The sequence below is a fragment of the Amblyraja radiata genome, chromosome 18 (genome assembly GCF_010909765.2).
Source record: "Amblyraja radiata isolate CabotCenter1 chromosome 18, sAmbRad1.1.pri, whole genome shotgun sequence".
Lineage (NCBI taxonomy): Eukaryota > Metazoa > Chordata > Chondrichthyes > Rajiformes > Rajidae > Amblyraja > Amblyraja radiata.
The window spans coordinates 17,077,769-17,102,719 of NC_045973.1; the positions used below are offsets into that span (position 1 = coordinate 17,077,769).

At 41.4% G+C, this 24,951-nt stretch overlaps 1 protein-coding gene across 1 annotated transcript in view; it reads right to left on the bottom strand.

The window, feature by feature from the left end:
• Positions 1–362: 362 nt before the first annotated feature.
• Positions 363–24,951, bottom strand: part of lmcd1 (LIM and cysteine rich domains 1) — a 67,655-nt gene continuing 43,066 nt past the window's right edge. Inside the window, exons 4-6 of the mRNA XM_033036751.1 lie at positions 14,745–15,119; positions 6,345–6,560; positions 363–2,846 (exon numbers count right to left, since the gene is read on the bottom strand). Coding sequence (XP_032892642.1) covers positions 2,685–2,846; positions 6,345–6,560; positions 14,745–15,119 — 753 coding nt within the window. The 3' untranslated portion in view covers positions 363–2,684. The remainder of the gene's footprint in view (positions 2,847–6,344; positions 6,561–14,744; positions 15,120–24,951) is intronic.

Here is a 24,951-nt window from a genome sequence, read left to right on the forward strand (position 1 = left end):
TACTGTGGGTTGAAACATTACCAACACCTACAGCATTGGATGTGTAAACAAATCAACAAATTTGATCAAGCTGAGCTCCATCACTGGGAGAAAATACCACATTTAAGCTTCCAGGGATCCCAAAGGTCTTTAGATCCATCTAATTTTGCTATGAAACAAGCTAATTGTGCTGAAGAGTCTCTTTGTATTGATTATAATTTGACCTGAATTAACATGAGTAGAGTTCCTTTTCAAATATTATTTGGAACTTAGCATTGGGTACTTTAGAATATAAACATCAAACCTTAAACATAATTCCCAGAATGAGGCAAGACATTGTAAAAATGGGAGCAAGATATAGTACAAAGCCACAGAACAAAATGTAAATGTTTGCTTTTAATTTTTATTTATGTTCTCAAAAGGTAATTACAGAAGTCTACACTTAGACTAGTCATTCACTGCTTCCCAAAATGGGTAATTATGCTAATTATATCATTATATAATTTTCACAAATAGAAGCCTCTTCCCACATAAAAAAATGTTTAACATTTTCCTTCTGTGCTTTGATCTGTGATGATGATGTACAAATGGGTGAGGGACAGAGGTATGCTGAATGCAAATACTGGATCCATTGGCCTTGCTGTTGAATGCCCCATCCTAATGTTCCCTTCTTCCTTCACACTCACCCAAGAAGGACAGCATCAGATCTTCTCCCGTATCCCCCACTTCAATGTTAAACTGTTCCACTGTAGACTTGCTTAAGAATAAGCACTGAATTCTATAATCAGGATGTTAATTTTAATCTAGCCTGCCTATTGGGAACCTAATAACTGGATCATAAGCAAGTCTTGTGCTTAACATTGAAATCACTGCTTGGTCATAATGGGAAGACCATAAAGCTGAAATTGCACCATGCTATTGATTTCTCTGGTGGTTGAGAAGGTCAAAGTAACTCCAAGTAAATGGAGTACGTAGAACAGGATTTTAAAGGAAAGGGTACACTTATGGAGAGTGATCAGATTGAAACCACAGTCCATATTTCCCAAACCCCCAGCCCTTGCACTCCAAATGCCCAGTATCTGTTCCCTGCTGGTGAATCTCATTGTTAGCCTTGCAAATTTGTAACATCTACCTTATAGACCTAAACACTACATACATACTTATACACAATGAACAATCAATTCTTTTGAAATTTGAAAACAAAGTTAGTCTTCCGTCAAGCAACAAGATTCTCTACTGCAAGTAATCATATAAGTGTCAAAAAGCTCAACTTGGTAACCTCCCTCTGCTGCAGAGTATGCGGAATTTGGACAATGCTGAAATAATCAACATGCTATTCATACTTTTGTCCTGATCCTTCCAAACGTTCAAGGAAACAATTGTTACTGAACAACACAAGACATATCTAATCACTAAGTAGTTGCTCAATTGCAGTCATAGATAGACAGTAATGCAGTCATCTGATGCAAGAGGAACATGGATTAGGGGATATTGCGTTGGCATTTCTGCAGTGTTGTCTTAAATCAGAGCAATTTTACATCAAAGGCAGCAAGTCTTGTCCTTGAAAACCCTCCCTAAAGATATGATACAAATTAAATTACCCGAGAGTTATTTCAACTTCCAAATCTGAAATATCTGCTGTTCTGATATTTTGTAGTCTATTATGACAAAAGATAAATCTTGACTCTACAAGGCCATAACTTTAAATTAGTGCTGAAAACTGATAGCTCTCATGGCCATATACTTTCTCTTTAGTTGGTGCATTCCAAGGGTGTCGGAGCTTATTCTAGTGCTCAATCAACAGGAGCATCTGAAATTGTCCATCATAATACAGTCCAATTTCACTTTCAACTTGAAAAAGTCCTTTAAGAATGGGGTGTCTGGACAGTGAATTAGCAAGTGAATCTAGCTAACTTCTCCCTCAATGCACACGGGGTACCAACGTTAATAGAAGCACTTTTGCTGTTATATCAATACCAAAACAGTTCAGGTTATCAAATCCAGGGATTGAGGGGTTTCTGTGGGTTATATATTCACTGTTTGTACCTGCTTGCCAGTTGGGGATCTCTGGAAATGATTTCATTTTCCGTTGAATAACTTAAACTGCAAAACATATTGATGTTGTGGATGGATTTAATTCTAACTTCAAATACTTTGCTATTTATAATCTAAATGCATTTCACCATTACATTAACGCATAGATCTAACAACTTGATAACAACTTGGCTTAAGCTGAAATAAACCCTCACAAAGATGCCATTGCGATAGATCAGATGAACTTCCTTCAATCATGTGCTTATCATGCTACTGTATCCTATAGTCAATAGATAAGCATGACAAAGATTGAAGCATGGTGTCTCAAAAATATTTATGTACTGCAAAAACAATGTCATTTTTTCAATCCTCAAAATAAAACTTAGTGTGAGATTGAAGGCAGCTATACTTCATTGCAATTGGGCACAGGATACCAAATTACAATCTTCTTTCAGTGGATCATTGCAAAATATTGAACCAATAACAAATACATCAATTCAGCCTTTTGAATGAATCTTACATAGTTTTAAAGAATGTCCACTATGTGGGAGTATTTCACTCATGAGGGTTCCTACCAGTTTATGTTAGATTTGCACTCTATGATCTAGCTGACTGAAGTTTAATGAGTTAATTTATATATGTGGCATGGTCTTGGTTCCAGTGAAAGGTTTTCACATTCTCTTGATCCTGTTGCTGCAGGGTGGACAGTGCAGCTTCACCTGGTCCAGCTCGTAGGCCTTTCCCTGCAATGGCTGCTCACACTCCAGGCAGCAGAAGTGTTTCTTGTGCCATGTCAGTCCCTTGCATTCTACGTAGTCTTCTGAGAAAATTAACTGCAATGAAAAAACAGATCGCAATCAAACACGAGTTATTACACGTCTTATCCCCTTCCCTGCCATTCCTTGAAGACTAAACCCCAGATGCCATTTCAATACAGTATCTACAATAAGAAAATGTAAGGGCGGCACGGTGGCGCAGTTGCTTCCTTACAGTGCTAGAGACCCAGGTTCGATCATGACTACGGGTGCTGTCTGTATGGAGTTTGTACATTCTCCCCATGACTTGCATGGGTTTTTTTCCGGGAGCTCCGGTTTCCTTCTACGTGCCAAAGACGTACAGGTCTGTAGTTTAATTTGCTTGGTAAAATTGTAGATTGTCCCTAGTGTGTGTAGGATAATGTTAGTGTGCGGGGATCGCTGTTTGGCGTGGGCTAAAAGGTCGGTTTCCACGCTGTATCTCTGAACTAAACATGTCACAGTATGAAGGTAAAGTTCCACATTATGTCCTATGTTCTAGAGTAGATCCTCAACTATTGATCTTCCGACTCAGAGATGCAAATCCGACATGGGTGACCTCTTTACGATGGCGAAGGAGGAAATTTGGCCTATTGGATCCACTCCGGCTTCCACCAAGCAATTACATTGGTTCAATTTTTTCCTCCTTATTTCCCCGTAGACTTGCAATTTATTATCTCAGGTGTCCAAGAACTCCCTTTTGACACGATTTGTAATTCATAGCAGACAATTAACCTTCATAGATATTATTTTTGGATATTAAAGGAATCGAGGGATACATTCATGTTCATATTCAACCCTTTCAACCCATCAAGACTGTACCTGCCCATTTTTTTCTACATAAATGCAACCTACTGAATTTCTGAAAACGTTTTATTTGCGTCACTTTTCTGTTTCATTGTTCATGGTTATAATTTGTCCACTGACTCTCCATCTTCACAGGCTAATTCTTAACCCCATTTAATTGTGGTCCAGCAAAGAACTTCCAACGAGATCCCAATTTTGTCTTGGGACTAAAAACATATGAAGACAGAGAGGACTTCTTCTTTCAAGTAAAAACACCACTCATCTTTTCCAACAAATATAAGCTTGATTTTATAAATACTGACACAATCTACTATCCCATTTCCCATCTTCACTTTTGACGTAGATGGAGGCCATTCTATCCATTGAGTCTATGCCAGCATGCAGAGCAATTGCAACAATCCCACTCCTCACTAATTCCTTGTAACCTATTCCCTCCCATCAAGTACCTCTCCCCTGCCCTCCTTACCCAACTGATTCTGCTGCCACCATCGGTACCAGGGATAATTTACAGTAGCCAATTAACCTACCATGTCTACTTTTGGAGATCCAACAGTTTATCTCCAGTAAGTAGTCTTGATCGATGATTACAGAAACGATTTATGTAATAAAAGGATCTCAGCATTCACTTTGAAAATTATGGTTACATTTTGATACAGCTATTGAGTCCAATTTCTGAGATATTATGAGGCATTGATATCCAATTGAATATGGCATTTATGTGGGAATACAATTCACTATTTAGCCGAGTTTTTATTCTTATGTTTTAAAGCAATATTTGTAGCAATTAGCACGTCAAATCCAAGGTCTGTTTATGTTTCTATTGAATGAAATATAACCTGCGGACAGCTTTTTAAATTTCCTCATTTTTGAAGCAACAATGTAAAGATATTGAATGATTGTTAAAAATAACTATCTCCAGAACACAAAAAGGATTCCTTGGAGACAATATTATATACAGTGAGAAAGGGGCATGTCATATGTTCCTGGGTAGTCACTGCCATGATTGGAAAAAGCAAGTTTAAAATCAGGGAACATGACGAATGTAACAAAAAGCATCAAAACATAAATCATTCCCTTTAAAAAAAAATATATTGACTATGGGGGCTCGGATCAGGTCATCCACTGGAATTGAATGTTCATGTTCTCTGTTAGTCTTTTCTGAAAAAGTGAGTGAAGATTCAAAGCATTTTACAAGAGGGCAATGGAAAAAAAAGCAAAAGGAATGGCATTAGGTTATGACTGATGGGACAAGCACAGCTGGGCATCTTGGTCAGCATGGATGAGATGGGCCGAAGGGTCTGTTTCTGTGCTGTATAACCCACTGATTAACAATAATCTAGAATTTAATTTCATTACATTTTCCTTTTACAGCTCTCTGTGACTAAATGTTCTGCAAAAAAATGCTCCCATTAACTTTAGTTGTATCAGTGCATTTCCAAACATTGTAAGCACACCTTAAATTTTCAGGTGGTTTGTGTGCACCTACACAATGATTATGATAATCTTTAACATCAGACATTAACATTCATTGCTGACCTAAAACCAATTTTACTTTCACAGCCATTTCCACCAAGAACACATTGTTTCACATGGAACTTTGTGTTTTCATCTTAGTGGATGTGAATTAGCTTCCAGATTAATGCACAATGCATTTGGCATCATCAAAATGTACAAGTATATAGATTATACTCAGAGATGACACAGGATGGTGTTCTTAGGGGCTAACAACTTAAAATTATATTTAAATGGAAAATCCTGCTTGTAATGCAGACGCAAAGCTGGTGGAGAAATAGTCTGCATCGTTCAGATGAGTCGTTCTCCTTGCTGCTTAGATAAGATATCTTAAAGCGGTTAGTTGTTTGTAGTTGTATGATTCTGGGGCAAGTTATTGTAACTTTATAGGGATGTAGTGAGTTCAGTGCAGCTGTGACGATTACAGAGCTTGTTGGCTTCCAGGATGGATGGTGTTATCTTTGACATTCCCAAGGAGTGAACATCACAGTTTAGTTATATTCATTTCAATTCACCGCATCCAGAATGACTTCACCACATCAAGGCTGCAGCCCACCGGTGTCATTAATAAGATGCTGGACACCCAGTTGAATTATTATGCACTGTCACCCAGCCTTTTCTTGGGTTGCGATGCTGACAGCTATGTGCAGGAAGGAGCTGCATATGCTGGTTTATACCAAAGATAGACCCAAAATGCTGGAGTAACTCAGCGGGTCAGGCAGCATCTCTGGAGAAAAAGAATAGGTGACGTTTCGGGTCAGACCCTGAGGTGCTGCCTGACCTGCTGAGTTGCCCCAGCATTTTGTGTCTATCGTTGACAGCAATGTGAATACACATTGCTTCGTGCTTGGGCTTGTAATGCACTGAACATCATTCTCCCACCAACAAAGAGCGGCAAGATAATGCAGCTGGTAGAGCTGCTGCCTCACAGTGCCAGAGACCCTGGTTCGATCCTGACCTCAGGTGCTGCCTGTGTGTGGTTTGCACATTCTCCCTGTGCCTGCGTAGGTTTCCTCCGGGTACTCAAGTGTCCTCCCACATCTCAAAGACGTGCGGGGTTGAGGTAATTGCCGTCTGTAAATTGCCTCTAGTATGTAGGAAGGGGATACCAAAGTGGGATAACAGAACGAGTGTGAATGGACGATCGATGGTCGGCATGGACTTGGTGGGCCGAAGGGCATGTTTCCATGCTGTATCTGTAAAATAAACTACACTCACCTCATCACAGGCATTGCAGCGAGGTTTCTCACTCTCACAGTAATGGCGCCCACACAGCAGCCTGCCGCTCTTCCAGAAATAGATGAGATCCACCAAGGGTTCTTTACACCAGGTGCATAAAAAGCACGCTGGGTGCCAAAGGCGGGCATACCCTGCTCGTTCGCTATATACCACAGGGCACTCACTGCCGACTGTCTGCTTGCAGAGCTCACAATGCTGCCAAGAAAAAAAGAGATCAAAAATCAGATCAGCAGAAAAAAATCACACAAGAATGTTTCCATCAGGAAAAAAACAGCTTCAAACCTTGAGGTGTGCCTCGCTCTTGAAACAATACTCTTTGACTTTAAGATGAGGCCAACCCATTTCCAGCATTTCCGTTTCACATGTACTGCATTCAGAAGACTGGACCAATTTTCTATTAAATGGGGAGAGGGTCGGGGGGGGGGGGGGGGGTTGTTTGGACTCTGGAATGCTACTAATGGGCTAAGTTCCAAAGGTTGTGCAGCAGTTGACCTCTGAAGTTCACTTCTAATGCAAACATTATAGCCCAAAGCCAAGTAAAAAGGACTCATTATGATCACAGGGTAATTCCACCAAACCACATGTAGCTGAGCAACAATCTAGAAATGTGATATTTTAATGCAGGCCAAGGCTATTTATGAATTGAAAATAAATGTTTAAAGCATGGATAGATTCAAACCCAAAGCTGGAAATATTAGTGCTACCTCACAAACTTGTCGGTGTGGAGCTATGTTGGCACTTTTTAAGTTTATGTGCTTTAGATGGAAGGAGAAATTGTGTAGGCAGATGTTGATGTGGAATTTATCCTGCAAAGCAAATTCCACAGCTCAGGTACAGAATTTCAATATTGTTGATGGGAGGTCTGTATGCATCATCATTTTACACATGACAACAGCTTACTGTTTGGGCAAATTGGCTCCAGACACAACCCCATCCAAAAGCTGCCTTGTGTTTGACTGAAGCTGCAGATTTTGCATTTCAAAGGTGAATATCCCACCTTCAAGAATGAATATTTTCTTCCATTGATTCCATTCCAGTTTATACTCCCCAAGGTGAAATTGTTGTGAGTCTTCTCTAACCAGTCAAACAAAATATAATTCAAAAACACCTTTTTAAAAATCATTTATGCGGCTTTTGTTTAAATCACTTTCTAAGGCGTGATGGAAATGTTTAACCTCATAGTCAACTAGCTGCGCAAGGTCCAAAATTCTTGATCTTCTGCTAACATTTTCCATCTACTCTTCACCTTCAGTAATTGAAAAAAAATTGTGCTTAATAATATGGAATTTCCAGCTGCCTATTGTAGGGTTCCGCACAGCCTGGGCCTGGAGACGGGAATCAAGCGAAATGACCACTGGTGTATAAAATAAAAGTAGCCAATGAGAGCAAGAGTAGAGAGAAAAAGAAGCAAGGGATTACTTAATTTCATTCTTCATGAAGGCACGTGAGATTGCAGATGCTGGAATCTCGAGCAAAACTAGAGCAACTTAGCGGGCCCAGCAATATTGTTTCTTCATTCCCTTCTACAGACGCTGCCTGATCCACTGAGTTCCTTCAGCTGTTTTTCTTTTGTGTCTCTTAATGACATTGGCTGAGAGAATATTGGACAAGTTTTAGGAGAACTCCCCCTCCCCTCTTCCCAACCCCCACAATCACCTACCTCACAAAACAGTGGCACAATATCTCATTTTGAGCCAAACAGGTTTAAGGCTTCTTTAGAAACCAATGAAATGCAAACAAGATGGAAGAAATTAACTGGATAGTAGAATTTGTTATGTCTGTATCTTCCACACACCCCAGGCTTTGGAATCAATTCTAGTCCAGTAATACAATTCTTTGAGCTGCCTGAGAGCAGTGATGGGGTGGATGGATGCATTGGGATGTGATGAGAATATAAAATAAATCACAGATTCTATTTTGAAACTTGCTTAATAACCCCAGTCCAAACGTTTCTAATTATCAGCTACCAAATACAACTTAGTTCTAAGAAAAATGTTATCACCTCAATGCAAATATCACTTCAAAGCAAGAGATTCCTACATTCCTTATCATTACAAACATTCCCCTCTGATGCGATCAGTTGGTTGATATGTTCAATGCTGTAATGTCCAATGTGCTAATTCTTTAAAGTGATAATAAAGCTCTCAGGAAATACCAAGAGAAAGACTTGGGTAAATGCATTTTCCCCACCTCCACCCAAATCCCTTGCTTGCAAAGAAACTCATTAGTCAAATCATTAACCGTTCAGTTCTATCCACAGTCCCCATCTACCCCTGGTCTGCGTGACATTTACTGTTTACAAAAAAGAGCATTTACTTTTGAAACTGGCAGAACCTGACGTCAACGCAACCAGATCAAAGTTAAAGAAGTATTAAAAACTTCAACATGCAGCAACAAATCAGCCAACGAAACTCGTGAAATTAGAAGACTTTACAAAACAAACAGAGGGGAAATTAAAAGGTCAGCATTTCCATCAGCAGTGGTAAATAATACTTTAGTTAATCAGCAGGCCACAATCATCAGTGAGGAATGCTCTTCTCCACTATAACAAACTGTTTAGGTTTATTATTGTCACGCAGTTGAGATTTTGTGGATTCTAATAAATACTTTTGACCAGTTTATCGACCTTCTCAAGTACTTACTGAAATCTAGAGGTAAACGAGTGTAGTTTTGTTTAGTTTACAGCATGGAAACAGGCCCTTTGGCCCACCAAGTCCGTGCCGACCAGCAATCATCCCTTACACTAGTTCTAGCCGACACAATAGGGACAATTTACAGCAACCAATTACCCTCCCGACCTTTGGGATGTGGGAGGAAACCGGAGCACCTGGAGAAACCCCATGCGGTCACGGGGAGAACACACAAACTCCGTACAGACAGCAACCGCAGTCAGCATGGAATCTGGGTGTCTGGCATGAAAAGGCAGCAACTCTACCGCTGCGCCACTGTGCTGCCTCTACATTGGTAAAGAATAGAATTCATGCAATACTTCTGGCATATTAAACAGAGCAGATATGGTTCAAATCGTGAACTTTTAAAGAGAAGCTGTCGGGAATGTTGACAATGAATAAGTGGATGGTGCAATGATGGGAGAGGCTGTCTCGGATGGGCCTGGAGAGGCAGGTTTTGCAGGCCAGCGTGGTTGAAAATCTTGGCATCTGAACTTTACATATTCAAGAGAGTAAAAAACAGTTTTTTAAAAAAGTAGTGAAATTAAAAATCTGTCAAAAACATGAACAGGCAAATTGCTTTCACTGGGTTAACCTGACTTTCATCAGCTTTGCTGTTGTCTGGAATTCACTAAATTAAATTCTTGTCCACTCTTTCCAGAAAATGTCACTTTTCTCGAGTATCTTCAACAGTGATATACTTTGGCAAGCAGTGACCTACAGATGGGTCAATTATAAACTACATGTAGACAAATGACCAGTTAATCTGCTTTGAGCAGTAGACGTTGAGGGAGGATTCAGGAAAGCTCAATGCTTTTCTTTGGAAGAGACCATGGAATCTTTGTTACTCAGTGGAGTCTTCTAGTGGTTGTTTAATGGATCAGACGATGGATCTGATAATTGTTCAATGGATCTGATAATGCATTGCTTTCTGTGTCACAGCTATGAGCCTCTCAGGTTGTGTATTCAAATATCCAAAATTTCAAGATCCAGCTAAATGAATATTTGTGAATTTGAGGGCAGGGCTGTTTTATTCTGATAAAGGTGGCCATAGGTACAATAAACCTTTCCAAAACGGCCCATCAGATTTAATAGACAGCTGGAGTAACCCAGTGGATCAGGCAGCATCTCGGGAGAAAAAGGAGAGGTGACACTTTGGGTCGGGACCGTTCTACAGGCAGTCTGAAGAAGTGTCCTGACCCGAAACATCACCTATCCTTTTTCTTCAGAACTCTCGCCTGACCTGCTGAGTTACTCCAGTGCTTTGTGTCTATCTTCAATATAAACCAGCATCTGAAGTTCATTGTTTCTACATTAATGGACAGCTCTTTATTAGCACCAAGAGAGTCAGTCAATCAGCCAATGACACAGGGTTGAGCATCAGGCACTGCAACAATCAATCTGCACCCTATGCTTTCATATCCTCATATCTGATTGTTCCCATTGTTCAAACGAGGCCCTCAATTATATGATGAGTACTCACCTTTTACCTTCTTCTGGTGCTGCTGTCATACAAAAAGAAGTGATTGCTTTTCAAAGCATACACCAGATGTAAATAAATTCACACACCAGAGGCCAGGTTCTGGGATACATCAACCAGCTATTAATTTGAACCAGCCCATGTAGCTGGTTTTAATCACGATTGGGGCATCTGTGAACTCTGCTTATCGTGGCTAGCTTTTTTATATACATGGTCACAATTTTCAACATAATAAGTCAACTAATCTGATTAGAATCAAAACAGAAACTAGGTTGGGGAGTCTTTTTGTACTGCTCTTGGGGAGCTGTAAAACTTCCAAAGGCTGAATAATTGCTATAAGTAGAATCTCTGAATCTTAAAGCTTTCACAAACATTAGCTTTACTTTAAGCAACTGATCTGTCTTTTCCAAGAGGTCAGATGGGTGATTTCTGCTGTTTCTGTGGATGAAACAAATTACCAGCCTGTTACAGACTTCACCCCACTGACAAAAGATGGCTTTGAAAGGATCTATATGTTCTCATCATTGACAAGTGACAGCAAAGATTCATAACTCTGCTCCATTCACAAGGACAAATAATTTGCTGAGTACTTTTCACTAAAGAGCTATCCATTTGAATTCCTGAGCTGAAGTTGGTAAGTCCATAAAATAGAATTGTAGGTGCATTTTTGCTATGTGATACTGAAATACTTACACATTTGCTGGCAATTAATCTTGGTACTATGTGAAAGCGCGGATATCTGAGCTCAATTAATTTTAACCCTGGCAGCTCCAATTTTGTAATTAGTGGTACAGAACAGGTGGGGGTCAGATTTTGCTGCCTTATCAGAATGCACTTGCAGCTACTCAGTGCATTAGTTGTAGCTGGATATTCTCAAATTTAAATGTGTTCCATTCATCATTATAAGTGTTTTCAAGTAGTTGTTTCAAGTTACTATTATCCTCCCTCTGTAAAACTGTGAAAGGCCAACTTCCATTGATGGAGTCATTATGCAGTACTGACATGCTTGCTATCTCAGTAGGGCAAATCAAAGTGTACAAAATGAAGTTACTAGCCTGAAGAGTTTACAAAAACAAAATAGAAGGATATGAACAGACTTAATGATACTTAATAGGTAGACAAAAATGCTGGAGGAACTCAGTGGGTGAGGCAGCATCTATGGAGAGAATTAATAGGCGACGTTTCAGGTCAAGACCCTTCTTCAGACTGATGTCGGGGGGGGGGGGGGAAGAAAGGAAGAAGTGGAGACAGTAGGCTTGTGGGAGAGCTGGGATGGGGAGAGGAAGGAGGGAGAAAGCACGGACTATCTCAAATTAGAGAACTCAATGTTCATATCGCTGGGGTGTAAACTACCTAAGCAAAATATGAGGTGCTGTTCCTCCAATTTGCGCTGGGCCTCACTCTGGCAATGGAGGAGGCCCAGGACAGAAAGGTCCGATTCGGAATGGGAGGGGGAGTTGAAGTGCTGATCGGGAGATCAGGTTGGTTAATGCGAACTGAGTGGAGGTGTTGGGCGAAGCGATCGCCAAGCCTGCGCTTGGTCTCGCCGATGTAGAGAAGTTGACACCTGGAACAGCGGATACAGTAGATGAGGTTGGAGGAGGTGTAGGTGAACCTCTGCCTCACCTGGAAAGACTGCTTGGGTCCTTGGATGGAGTCGAGGGGGGAGGTAAAGCGACCAGTGTAACATTTCCTGTGGTTGCAAGGGAAAGTCCCCAGGGAGGGGGTGATTTTGGTGGAAAGAGACAAATTGGCCAGGGAGTTACGGAGGGAACGGTCTTTGCGGAAAGCAGAAAGAGCAACCTGGGCATCCAAGGGGAAATCCCAGTTCACTGCCTTCCTCCATTCTATTTGAATAGCTTTCTTGAAAGATACTTTAATGATATGATTATGAAATTCATGGAAGGTGCCTGGTACTGAACCCACACTGTTTAAAACAACTGAAGGAGAAATAAAGTCAATGACCTGTCTTCAACATTAGAGATGCAAACTCCTTAGACCTTGAACTTGATGGTTCTTGATTAAAGAGCTTAACCATGTACTTCCTGCCATCACAATGCTCATCCTATTGTAAGGTTATCGACTTCACAGACCTGACAGATTCAGTGGCATCTCCACAATGCAAGCACAGCACCTGGAAGCATTAGGACCTTTAAAAACTGAAACCTGCAGGCACATCTACAGCAGTAAATAGTGCGCCTTTCAGACATTTAAATTAGCAATTTCAAGATTGCCTGATGGGTCCAATGGATTCAGTGCACAGAATGACAAAAGCTGGATGCATAGGGGAAACTTTCAGTTGTTAGAGAACATGTTTGCTGAGGAGGTAAGACTGAAGCGTCTGTGTATGAAACCCTCACCCTCTCATCCCTCAAGCAACCTTCCAAACCTATGGGAAATGTGATATGTCTCCGTATACAAACTTTTACAGCTGTACTGTAGAAACCATCCTGACTGGTTGCGATCTGGTCTGATATTTCAATTCTCACCCACAGGAATGCAAGAGGCTGCAGAGAGTAGTAGAAGCAATCTGGCACATCAACATCACAGCTCTTCCCTGCATCAAAAGCATCCTTAATAATATAGCATCAATTATTAAGGATCCCCAACATTCAGGCCATGCCCTTTTTTCACTGCCACCATCGGGCATTAGGCACAGAAGCCCGAAGTTCCCCACCACCATGTTCAGGAACAGCTACTTTCCTTCAACAGTCAAGTTCTTGGACCAACCTACACAATCCTAATGTGTAGGGTGGAACTGCAGATGCTGGTTTACACTGAAGATAGACAGAAAATGCTGGAGTAACTTAGTGGGTCACGCAGCATCTCTGGAGAAAAGGAATCTTATTTTGACAATGGAACACTACAGCCCACTTCTTCAAACAGTCCATATCACTATGGACGATTTTTTTATCCCAAGTATGTTTTTGTATTAATATCTTGTTTGATTGAGGGGGGATCTTATAGAAACTTACAAAATTCTTAAGGGGTTGGACAGGCTAGATGCAGGAAGATTGTTCCCGATGTTGAGGAAGTCCAGAACAAGGGGTCACAGTTTAAGGGTAGGGGGGGAAATCCTTTAGGACCGAGATGAGAAAAACATTTTTCACACAGAAAGTGGTGAATCTCTGGAATTCTCTGCCACAGAAGGTAGTTGAGGCCAGTTCATTGGCTATATTTAAGAGGCAGTTAGATGTGGCCCTTGTGGCTAAAGAGATCAGGGGGTATGGAGAGAAGGCAGGTACAGGATACTGAGTTGGATGATCAGCCATGATCATATTGAATGGCGGTGCAGGCTCGAAGGGCCGAATGGCCTACACCTGCACCTATTTTCTATGTTTCTATGTTTCTATGTTTTTTTCCCCACAGTCTTATGTGTTTTTGTCCGAGTCCATGTGACTGTGATGCTGCTGCAGGTAAGATGTTTCATTGTGACAAAACCATACCGTACTCATCCAAATGACAATAAACTTGAATTATTCGAAAATTATCGGGAGACACGGGGAACAGTAGATGCTGGTTTATAAATAAAGACACAAAGTGCTGGAGTAACTCGGCTGGTTCGGCAGCATCTCTGGAGAACATGGATAGGTGATGTTTTGGATCAGGACCCTTCTTCAGACTGGATTACTGAACTCGTTGAATTATTCTAGCACTTTGCGTCTTGTTTTTAAAACTATCAGTTTCACTGTCTGAACATAGATCAGTCAAATAATGCTGTTTGTCAATTGTGCAACCGAATAACAAGGCAATATCAAAGAGTCAAGAATAAATGATGGCCTTTTTGTTATCCTTTGATGACTTTGGCTTACATCTCCTGCAGACTAGGTTATTATGAACATGTCATTTATTGTAGGCAGCAGTGGAAAAAGTGAGAAGGGAAAGAGGAAGAAAAGACAAGAGAAACAAGAGAAAGGCAGATAATTTGATAGGCAGATAAAGGATGAGAAAAGACATTTTATAGTCTGTGGTTGCATATTATTTGCATAGAAGATGAAAATCTAAGGAATGAAATATGTAATCATTTGTAATGAATGGCAGGGCTATTTATCTTGCTCTGTCTAGGAGTAATTTCTTACACATATGCCAAGACAAGTATTTTTTTATAAAGTGGAGGTTGAAATAGATTTAAAACAGATATGAAAGTGCATAAGGTCCACACTTATTTTCTTTTGATATAGCTGAGTAAGCTTTTTAGTTAAAAACATACTATTTGTGTTAACCACTCACATATTTGTCTTCCTGCTGGGACTCTGCCAACGTCCCATTGGGTGCAGCTGGGCTATCCTGGGGTTTTTCCTTTACTATTTTTCCATTGGTAAACTGTCCCTGGGCTTCTGTCGTCTGTCTTTGGTTGACGTTGTCTTTGGTACCGGCTGCTTGGCCGGGCAGCGCCACTTCTCCAACGCCCAGCATGTCAGTCTTGTACTTCCTGATGAATTCCTGCATGCTCTTCATTTCACTCTCTGACAAGGCGTGACATTGAAAGGGGTCCTGGTCGTAGACAGGCAGCTGCCTCATTAGTTGCCTGCGGCGATAATAGGCCCCTTCGGTACCAGCAATTGGCTGCATTTCCTTTGGAATGAAATCCATATAATGAATAGCCTGATGGGGAGAGGGAGAGAGAAAGAGAGTGTGATCTATAACAACAAACATATGGATTTAATTCCCTTTAATTACAGCCAGGATTCAACTACAATGTGCATGAGTATAAAACAGCGATTTCATTCATTACCAGCTCTTCGTGTTTTATAAGTGTTTTTTGAAATTTTACTATAAATGGTCATAAATTATTTCCAGTGGTGGTGCTTGCAGATTACTCATTCTCACGTATTAATAGATTCTACAAATATTGTGTTATTTGGAACAGTTTGTGCTGATTACATTGTCCATTCCGATTAAATGAAAAATCAGTTTCTCTTCAAGCATTCTTGGTTCTTGAGGCATATTTTCTGTAGGTTCTCGCTGATTACACTTGCATAAGCGTCTTGCTGAAAATAAAGATATGCCGTAATAGATCAATTACAAGTAAAAGATTTAAAGATAATTCTTATCATTTTTGCCAGACAGTTCTTTGGCTCCAAGTGAATCATCAGACATAGAACACATGGTTTGCCCAAGATTTCATGGACTTCGAGTATAGTAAATGGACATGAATTTACTGATACAATATCAGGAAATATCCTTCTTGGCTGCTGTCCAGGCATGTTCACGGAATAACTAAATCAAGCAGCAGAATTCCCATTCCCACATGGGCTTTCCTGGGAAAGGGGAAATCAATCAATCTAGCAGCTCTCTATTCTCCATGAAGATTCTGACCTCCTGGCTTCTTTAGGTGTCATCCGGTGGAAGCACAGAGTTTCTTGCCCAGTGTAGGGGAATCGAGAACCCGAGAACATAGATTTAAGCTGAGGTGGGAAGATTTAATAGGAAACTGAGGTGGTAGGTGTATGGAACGAGCTGACGGTAGAGGTAGTTGAGGTACCATCGCGATGTTTAAGAAACATTTAGAGGTACATGGATAGGACATGTATAAAGGGATATGGGCCAAATGCAGGCAGGTGGGACTAGTGTAGCCTGGACATATTGGCCGGTGTGGGCAAATTGGGCCAAAGGGTCTGTTTCCATGCTGTTAGACTATGACTATGACCTGACCTCTTCCAAAATGTCTGTCTACATCCTGAGAATGGTGACAGGGTGTAAAAGGATACAGACTCAGAATTGCTTCCAGGAGAATCCAAGTTGCAGGTTCTCAGTGTCACAGGGTAACATGAAGGACAAGTGCGGAAGACTAGGATTAGTATCGGTGTCAGGGGTGATGGAGGGAATTGGGTTAGGAGGGAGAGATACATCATCCATGATTGAATGGAGGAGCAAACGATGGGCCAAATGGCCTAATTCTGCTCCTATCCCTTATGACCTATGGCAGGTTTAGATTAATTTAGAGATACAGAATGGAAACAGGCCCTTTGGCCCACTGAGTCGATGCCGACCATTGTCCGTATGCTAGTTATCCCAGTTTCTCATACACTCCCTAAGCACTAGGGGCAATTTACCGAGGCCAATTAACCTACAAATCTGCAGTCTTTGGGATGTGGGAGGAAACCAGAGATCCCAGAGAAAACCGACGTGATCATGGGGAGAACATGCAAACTCCACGCACACAGCACCAAAGTGGGTACAAAAACAGACCAAAATAATTCACACTTTTCTCAATCTCAGTCTCGCATGCAAGGCTGAAGATAAATAGTTTGGGAAGTTTGCAGATAGTGCTTGGATGTGTTTGATGGGGAAACCAGTTTAGTGCAATGGCTCAGTGACCTTCTCTGAGTTTGCAGGTGAGACTCTCTGTGAAACACAGTCTGATAATAATCCTCCAGGAGAAGTTATGAAGTATCATCCATAAACTGAAATCCAGTTCCTTCTCACTTCAAATGCTGCTTAAAATGGCATTGCGGGCACTGAGGTTATCAGGGGAAATCTGAACAACTGCATGCCAAGATGTCTTAATTGTTTGTTCTTTTGCTTCTGGGTGCTTTCCCCCCTGGAGGTCATTGCAAAGGGGAGGCTTGGCTACAAGTTGACAAGTAAACACTCTGGAGCAGACCAGAGGACTAGGCAAATCTGTTCGCTGGCCCTGGCCTTGTTGGGGTGGTGGTTCTAAGAATCTGGGCAGTGAAAGGGCGAGTATTGGGAGTAAGACTCGAATTTTGACTGTGAGGAATTATGTGGTGTTTGGATACGGGGTGAAAAAACCCCATTATTGTCCGTAATTAAAGCTATAAAGATGGTTGCGTCAAAGCAACATATTTGAAAGTGGAAAGAGACATTGTGAATAAATTGGCTGCCTATCTTTATCCAATCTCCTGAACATTTATGAGAAAGAAATACTTGGATATTTTTTCCTCGCATTTTATTACTCATGGAAACGTAACTGGAATTTTTTTAATACTTATCCAAATTTTCCTGAACATTGTCAGCATTTCCAGAAAACCTTTGATGAAACTGATTTCCCACATATTAACTCTACCTAACTCCTCTATTGAAAAGAAAAGCACAAATGCGCTGAATTTACAACCATTTCTAAGGGGTATGAAATATTATAATTGTGGAATGATTAAAATATGCCAGGTATTTTCTGCTGAATTTTTGTTGGTCATTAAAAAACTTAGCATATACTGTGCATGGGTGTGAAATTGGGCCTGAGATGTTGCTTCATGTTATGATAATAGTATGTTGGTGACGTAATGCTGTCTGTACATATAACACAGGGACACCTTCAATGGAAAGCCAACCACTGGGTGGCGCCGTACGATGGCAGCCTCGCTAACAGTCTCGTCCTTTTTTTTCTTTTGTTGTTTTTATTCTGCTGTTAAATGTATGTTTCAGCGTATCTTTAGTTTTGTATTATGTGGGTGGTGGGGGGGAAGGGGGGTGTGGGAAACTTTTAAATATCTCTTTCCTCGACGGAGATGTGACTTTTTCTGTATCGTATCTCCGTCCGCGCTGTGGCCTAACATCGAGGAGCTGGCGGCCTCTTGCTGAGGATCGACTTCGGGATCTCCAACAGCGGGAGCCTGCGGACTGAACATCTTGGAACTCATGGTCCCTTGGTTAAGGACCGACTTCGGGAGCTCCAAGCCGCAGGAGCTTTGACCACCCCGATCACGGGAGCTTTAACCACCCCGATCACGGGAGCTTCGATCGCCCCGACGCAGGAGCTTCCATCGTCGGCTGTGGGAGCTTCGATTGCCCTGAATGCAGATGGTTTGACTGCCCTGTCCTCGGGAGAATAAGGAGGAAAGAAGATAAGACTTTATTGCCTTCCATCACAGTGAGGAATGTGGGGGAGCCGCTGTGGTGGATGTTTATGTTAACCTTTATGTGATTGTGTGTCTTGTTGCTTTCTTAGTATAACTGTATGACAAATCAAATTCCTTGTATGTTTTTACATACTTGGCTAATAACTTAATTACAATTACAATTCATGGAGCAGCGTTATTGTGTTCCATTGTGTAATATTGCACTGACTTTGCTCAATGAAATCATTAGATTGTTAGATTAGTTTAGTGTCATACGCGCCAGGGTGCAAAGAAATTTCTCGTTCACATGCAGCTCACCGAGTAAACATTCCATAATGATAAATACAACCAAAAATATAATGATGAGAGCAATGCAGCAGGATGGTACAAGATCGTAGTGCAAATCTGAAGTAGTGCAAAGTATTAAAATATAAAAAAAGAATAATCGAGTGAGATAGAGTTAAGAGTAAATGTATGGGGCAGCACGTCTAGGAAGTGAGCACAAAAGAGGTGATTAGTTCAGGAGACTGATAGTAGTGGAGAACCCTCCTACTTCAAGTAACCCTTACATCCCCTCTCTCTCGGTCCCTCTCCCACCCTAGTTGTCCTACTAGTTTTACTGTCGGCCTGCTTTGTTTAACTGTTTGTATCACTCTTTCTCACCCTCTCCACAGTCAACGATGGACCATTGTCAGCTCCACCTTTCCTTGATCATCATTGCTGGCTTGATTTGTCCTTTTGCATACCATTCATTCATTTGTTCTCTAATCCTTTTCATATCTCTGGATTCCCTCTCCCTGGACTCTCAGTCCGAAGAAGGGTCTCAACCTGAAACATCACCTATTCCTTTTTTCCCTTTCCGCTGAGTTACTCCAGCTTTTTGTGTCTATCTTCGGTGTAAACCAGCATCTGCAGTTCCTCCTACGTAAGCTATTTTTAATTTTGCATGTCTGAGCTTTCAACCAACAGAATGCTGAAGAGAGGAAAGGGAATGGCCATGGTGACTGGCATCTTTGGTGATACTTCCAGCCTTTCTGATGCAACAACTGTGATGAACTAAGCAGTGTTTGCCAGTCTGTGCAGATTCAGACAGTCAAGAGCATTTGCAGTCGCCATACCAGGCTGAGATGCATTTCATTGGAATATTTTCAATGGTGCATCTGTAGACGTTCGAGAGAGTCCTCGTGAATATGTCAAACCTTCTCATATGCCTAAGAAAGTAATTACACTGATGCACTTTCTTGATCACCACATCAGTGCGAAGGGACCAGATAAGGTTAGTGGTGATGTGGCTACCTAAGAACTTGAAGCTGCAGTTACAGGTTCTCGCAGTTTTTAGCGTGAAGCACAGTAGATGCAATCTTTGCAGTCAGCTCTTAATTATACTACATTATCATTTATCTAGCAATAGGAATTATTGAGCATTGTTATTCAAAGAACAGATGCTACATAGATGGGAGGGAGTTGGGGAGTGTTCTTGGACACTTGGTGAACCACAGATTTCTCTAACTTCAAGTAACCCTCACAACCGCTCTCTCTCCGTTCCCCCCTCCCCCCACCCTAGTCTTTGTACTAGTTTCACTGTCGTCCTGATGAGTTTTACTCTCTGCATAATTCATGATCACCTACTCCACAGCCTACAATGGACCATTGTGGGCACCACCTTTCCTTGATCATCGTTGCTTTTTGGATATCTCTCATTCATTCGTTCTATTTACCTTCTAGATCTCTTGTTTCCCTTTCCCCTGACTCTCGGTCTGAAGAGGAGTCTCGACCCAAAATGTCACCTATTCCTTTTCTCCAGAGATGCCGACTGACCCGCTGAGTTACTCCAGCTTTGTGTGTCTATCTTCAGTCTACACAGGGACATGTTCTTTGTGCATGGGAGTTATTAAGGCTCTTAACGCCTTAGACAGGCAATCCTGGCATGAATTTGCCAGGGGGATATCTTAAAGACATGAACAAAGTCACTTCAGGAGAAACAAATTTAGAAAACCTGATTGTCCTGTGAGGAAATAAGAATTTGTGTTTATTAGACCAGTCAGTTTGAAAATTCAGACTGTGGACAATTCTTTATGTTGCACTGCATCTGGGAAAATTTCATGGTTGATAAAAAGGGCTAGAGGGAACACAAATCTTGTGTTCATAAATCAACATGAATTTCCTTATGGCTGCATGCAGATATAGTCATAACATTATTTTTCCTCTGTTGGCCCAATTTCAACTCTACAGCAACTTTCTTTTGAGTAGTGTGAAACTTACAGATTTGTGTGTTTAACCAGGTGACTTTATTACATCATATTCACACACTTACTTTTTCCATGAATTACACTTAAAGGCACATTAGTTAAGGCAGTAGAATACACATGATGTCTGCTGGGATCTCATTGTGTTGGCATATAGTGATGCCAATCAACGCTAAAAAAAAAATGATATCTGCATTAATAATAATAATAATATTTTATTTGTATAGCGCTTTTCAAGGACTCAAAGTCGCTTTACATGGTGAGTCAAGAACAAAACAAAATAGAGTAGTAAGACAGAGATGCAAAGGGGAGGGGGACATGGGACTAAGGGTATGCAGAGGTGAAGAGATGAGTCTTGAGGCGGGACTGGAAGATGGTGAGGGCATTGACATTTTGGTGCTCAACATTCCCGTAAATGCCCTTGCTTAACCTTGCACACATGAGCACGTTAACAAAGAGGAAGGATTTCTCTCCAAAACTACTAAACGGAATCATCAACTGCATAGAAATGATTCAAGTGTTTGGTGCAATCTTTTGCTGCATCACATTGTAGGTGTTGTTCTACGTGTTAGCCTGGTTATCTGCTGCATTGCTGTTCAACCTCATCACAAGGACATAACCCCTGCCACTGGGTATAGGGCAAGCAGCAGAGCAAAATTCATATATGATTGACAAGGCCAATGCTTAAAGGCCATCCCTAGCTTTTCTCAAGCTGCCCCCCTAACCCCTTGCAGTTCTGATAGTAACAGCTCTGTTAGGAAAGAAGCTCCAGGATATTTTCATCGTGGTGATGACTCCATCAGGATAGAGTACGTCTCAGAGGAGCTATATGGTAATTAAGTCATTGCACAATGTTCTGTTCTGTTCCATTCACAGCTTTTCATATCATAGCCAGTTTCTATTTGCCTGCTGTAAACTTGCCTGGGAGAGTGCACCTTCAATAACTCTCCAAAGACTCAACACCACCAGGATAATTGCCTGGTGATTGACATCTCTTCTATGACTCTGAAAGTTTGCTTCCTCCACAGTTGTGGAGCAACTGGCCAGGGCATTTTTCACCAGTACCTCCAAGATAGTAAATCTCCACCACCTAGGAAGGCAAGGTCAGTAGAGATATAGAGATATGTGCTGGAATAACTCAGGGTCAGGCAGCATATGGAGAATATGGATAGGTGATGTTGTGGGTCGGTACCCTTCTTCTCCCACCATTTATTTATTTAAGATATATATTTCAACACTTAAGGTATATTAAAATTAATATTTAATAATGATTTAATCTTCCACCATTGCTCACAAGAAGGTGTAACAGAACCTCGAAGCATTGGTCAGACTTGGTTCTGGGATTGCTTAGCTTGATCTTGAGTGTACTGCTTCCACTGTTTAGCTCATATAGTTCTGCATTGTCGCGTCCTCTGACTGATATTTCTTTGTTAGCTATGCATGGTGCTTTCCCCCGCATGCTCTGTTGCATTCCTTACTAAACCAGGGCTAGTGTCCTGGCTTAACGACGTGACAGAGGGAAGGTCATGCTGAGGTGAAGGTTACCGATTGTGAGAGAATAACATTACGCCAGTGAAATCCTACAGCGCTTCACAGATACCTGGTTATGCGTTGGCACTATTCCAGTCAGGATATATATTTAGACCAGATCTAGTGATTCACCTTCAGCAAGACAGTGAGCTGGTTTCCCGACTGCTACAAAGGACAACTATATTGATTAAGGTAAATAGATTTCTTGTGCCGGTCCTCTCAGTACTTGCTGGCGACAGCCTAGTAGCTATATCCCTCCAGATTTAGCCACTTTGGTCAGGGTTAATGTTTTGAAGCAAATCTTCATGCTAGACCATAAACCTCTACACCTGAACACAATCTTGCCACCACTGCTGTTTTTCCCCCAAAATTCAGCATTGGGGATTCTTGACTCATTAGTCATGTAAAGCAGTAGATTATGATGAATGGTTTCCTTTACCTGATGCAGTGGGGTCTATTATGCTCTGGAATCCATGTTAGGTATTCCCAGGGCCAGTCTCTCCCAACTCATAATTCTTATTTTTGGCACGTCCTGCCAGTGGGATTTGGTATATCCCGGGATCATGATGGAGAGATCTTTCACATTGTGAGCAATTGTGGGCACCATATCTGAGGAAGGATGTGCTGGCTCTGGAGAGGGTCCAAATGAGGTTTACAAGAGTGATCCCAGGAATGAGAAGGTTAACCTATGATGAGCGTTTGTTGGCACTGGGCCTGTACTCACTGGAGTTTAGAAGAATGAGGGGGGGATCTCATTGAAATATGCAGAATAGTGAAAGGCTTGGATAGAGCGGATGAAGAGGGGACTAGCGGTCATGAATTCAGAATTAAAGGACGTTCTTTCAGGAAGGAGATGAGGAGAATTTTCGTTAGTCAGAGGGTGGTGAATCTGTGGAATTCTTTGATTCAGAAGTCTGTGGAGCCTTGATTAGTACAGATGTCAGAGGTTATGGGGAGAAGGCAGGAGAATGGGGTTAGGAGGGAGAGATAGATCAGCCATGATTGAATGGCAGAGTAGACTTGATGAGTGAATGGCCTAATTCTACTCCTATTCCTTATGACCTTATTGGCTGGAAACTATGTTATAACTACATGTACCTCTGATCATGACCGAGTGTAAGGCTGAAAGTTAAATAATGTGTGAAACAACTTTTCATATTTAGCACAAGGTATCCGCTGTTCCTACACAGGAGCTTTGCAATATTAACCAGGTGAGAATGAATTTGTCGGTTCTCGATCCAGTGGCTTTGGTGATAGACAATAAGTGCAGGAGTAGGCCATTCGGCCCTTCGAGCCAGCATTTGGGTAATCTGTGATCTGTCTGGTTTTATTCTTATGTTTTGTCTAAGAGTGTGGTGCAACCAAATGACTTTGCCATTTCAGGATCAATCATATTGCTGCTGACCTGGAGACACATATAAAACAGATGTCTGGTGAATTTAGTCTGTTTTTTTGACTGACAATGCAATAGTTTGAAGGCAGCATTTAATAGCAATTTTTGTGATTCCATATCTAGCTTATTAGATGAGCTGAATTTCCATTTGCTAACGGTGTGGTGGGATTTGAACAGATGCGTAGCTCCAGACATGTTTGTGTGGAACCCGGTAATATTAGTGCAATAATTAACATAATCTATTCGAGGAATATATCGGGTGAATGCACAGAGTCTTTTACCCAGAGTAGGGAAATTGAGAACAAGGGGACATAGGTTTAATGTGAGGGGGGAAAGTTTTAATAGGAGCCTGAGGGGTAACTTTTTTACACATAGGGTGGTGGGTATTTAGCATGAACAGCCGTAGGAGGTAATTAAAGCAGGTACTATCGTAACGTTTAAGAGACATTTTGGCAGGTACATGGATAAGGTATGTTCAGAGGGTTATGGGCCAAGAGTAGGTAGGTGGGACCACTATAGATGGGGCATGTTGGTTGGCTTGAGCAAGTTGGGCTGGCTGACATGTTTTCATGCTGTGTGACTCATCCAAGAGTTACTGATGCAACACTCCTCATCCAAGAGTTCTGCATCAGTAATCTCTGCCAACTCCCCCCAATCTCCTCCCCTTCTCCACCTTCTTTCTGAAGTCGCAATTCACAGCATTAGCATAGATCCCACCGTCCCTGCTTTGGCTGCACGCCAATCAGTAAATACAGACCCACCTCTAAACTACACCCCGAGGTGTCTGCACTTCCTTTTCCTTTAAGCTGCAGCTATTTCCACTTTGTTTAGTGGGAGATCCATGTAGGATAGACATTAAAAGGCTTCAAATGGGACCAGGGTAGGTCAGGCAGCATCACCGGAGAAAAGGAATAGGTGATGTTTCAGGTCGAGACCCTTCTTCTGACTGAGAGTCAGGGGAGAGGGTACCTCTCGTAGCTGCCTGACCCACAGAGTTACTCCAGCATTTTCTGTCTATCTTCGGTGTAAACCAGCATCTGCAGTTCCTCCCTACACATTTGATCAGCACATAGTGCCTTGTTGGTGAATAGGTTGAAGCCTGCTCTTGGAGATGGCAGCTGTAGGTCTGCTAAGGTGCTGTTTGCATCATAAAATACCTCTGTTAAAGAGGCTAGGGCTTCACCTAATGCCTACTTAAAACCAAGCAGCTGGTTGGGATTAAAAGCAGCATTATATTTTTTCTATAAAATCTGTGTGTCTAATGGTTAATTCTTAATGTTCTGACATTGAATTTTATATGGTTGTCAACCAAATAAGTCAATACAACTTATTTTGCTTAGCCAATGTCTGCAGAAAACCACAGATCCATAGTGTGATATTTAAAGCAAACCTTAACAATGAAGGACATCCTTCCGTCCATCAAGTCTATGCCTCCTACTAGCACAGTCTCATTTCTACACTTAGTT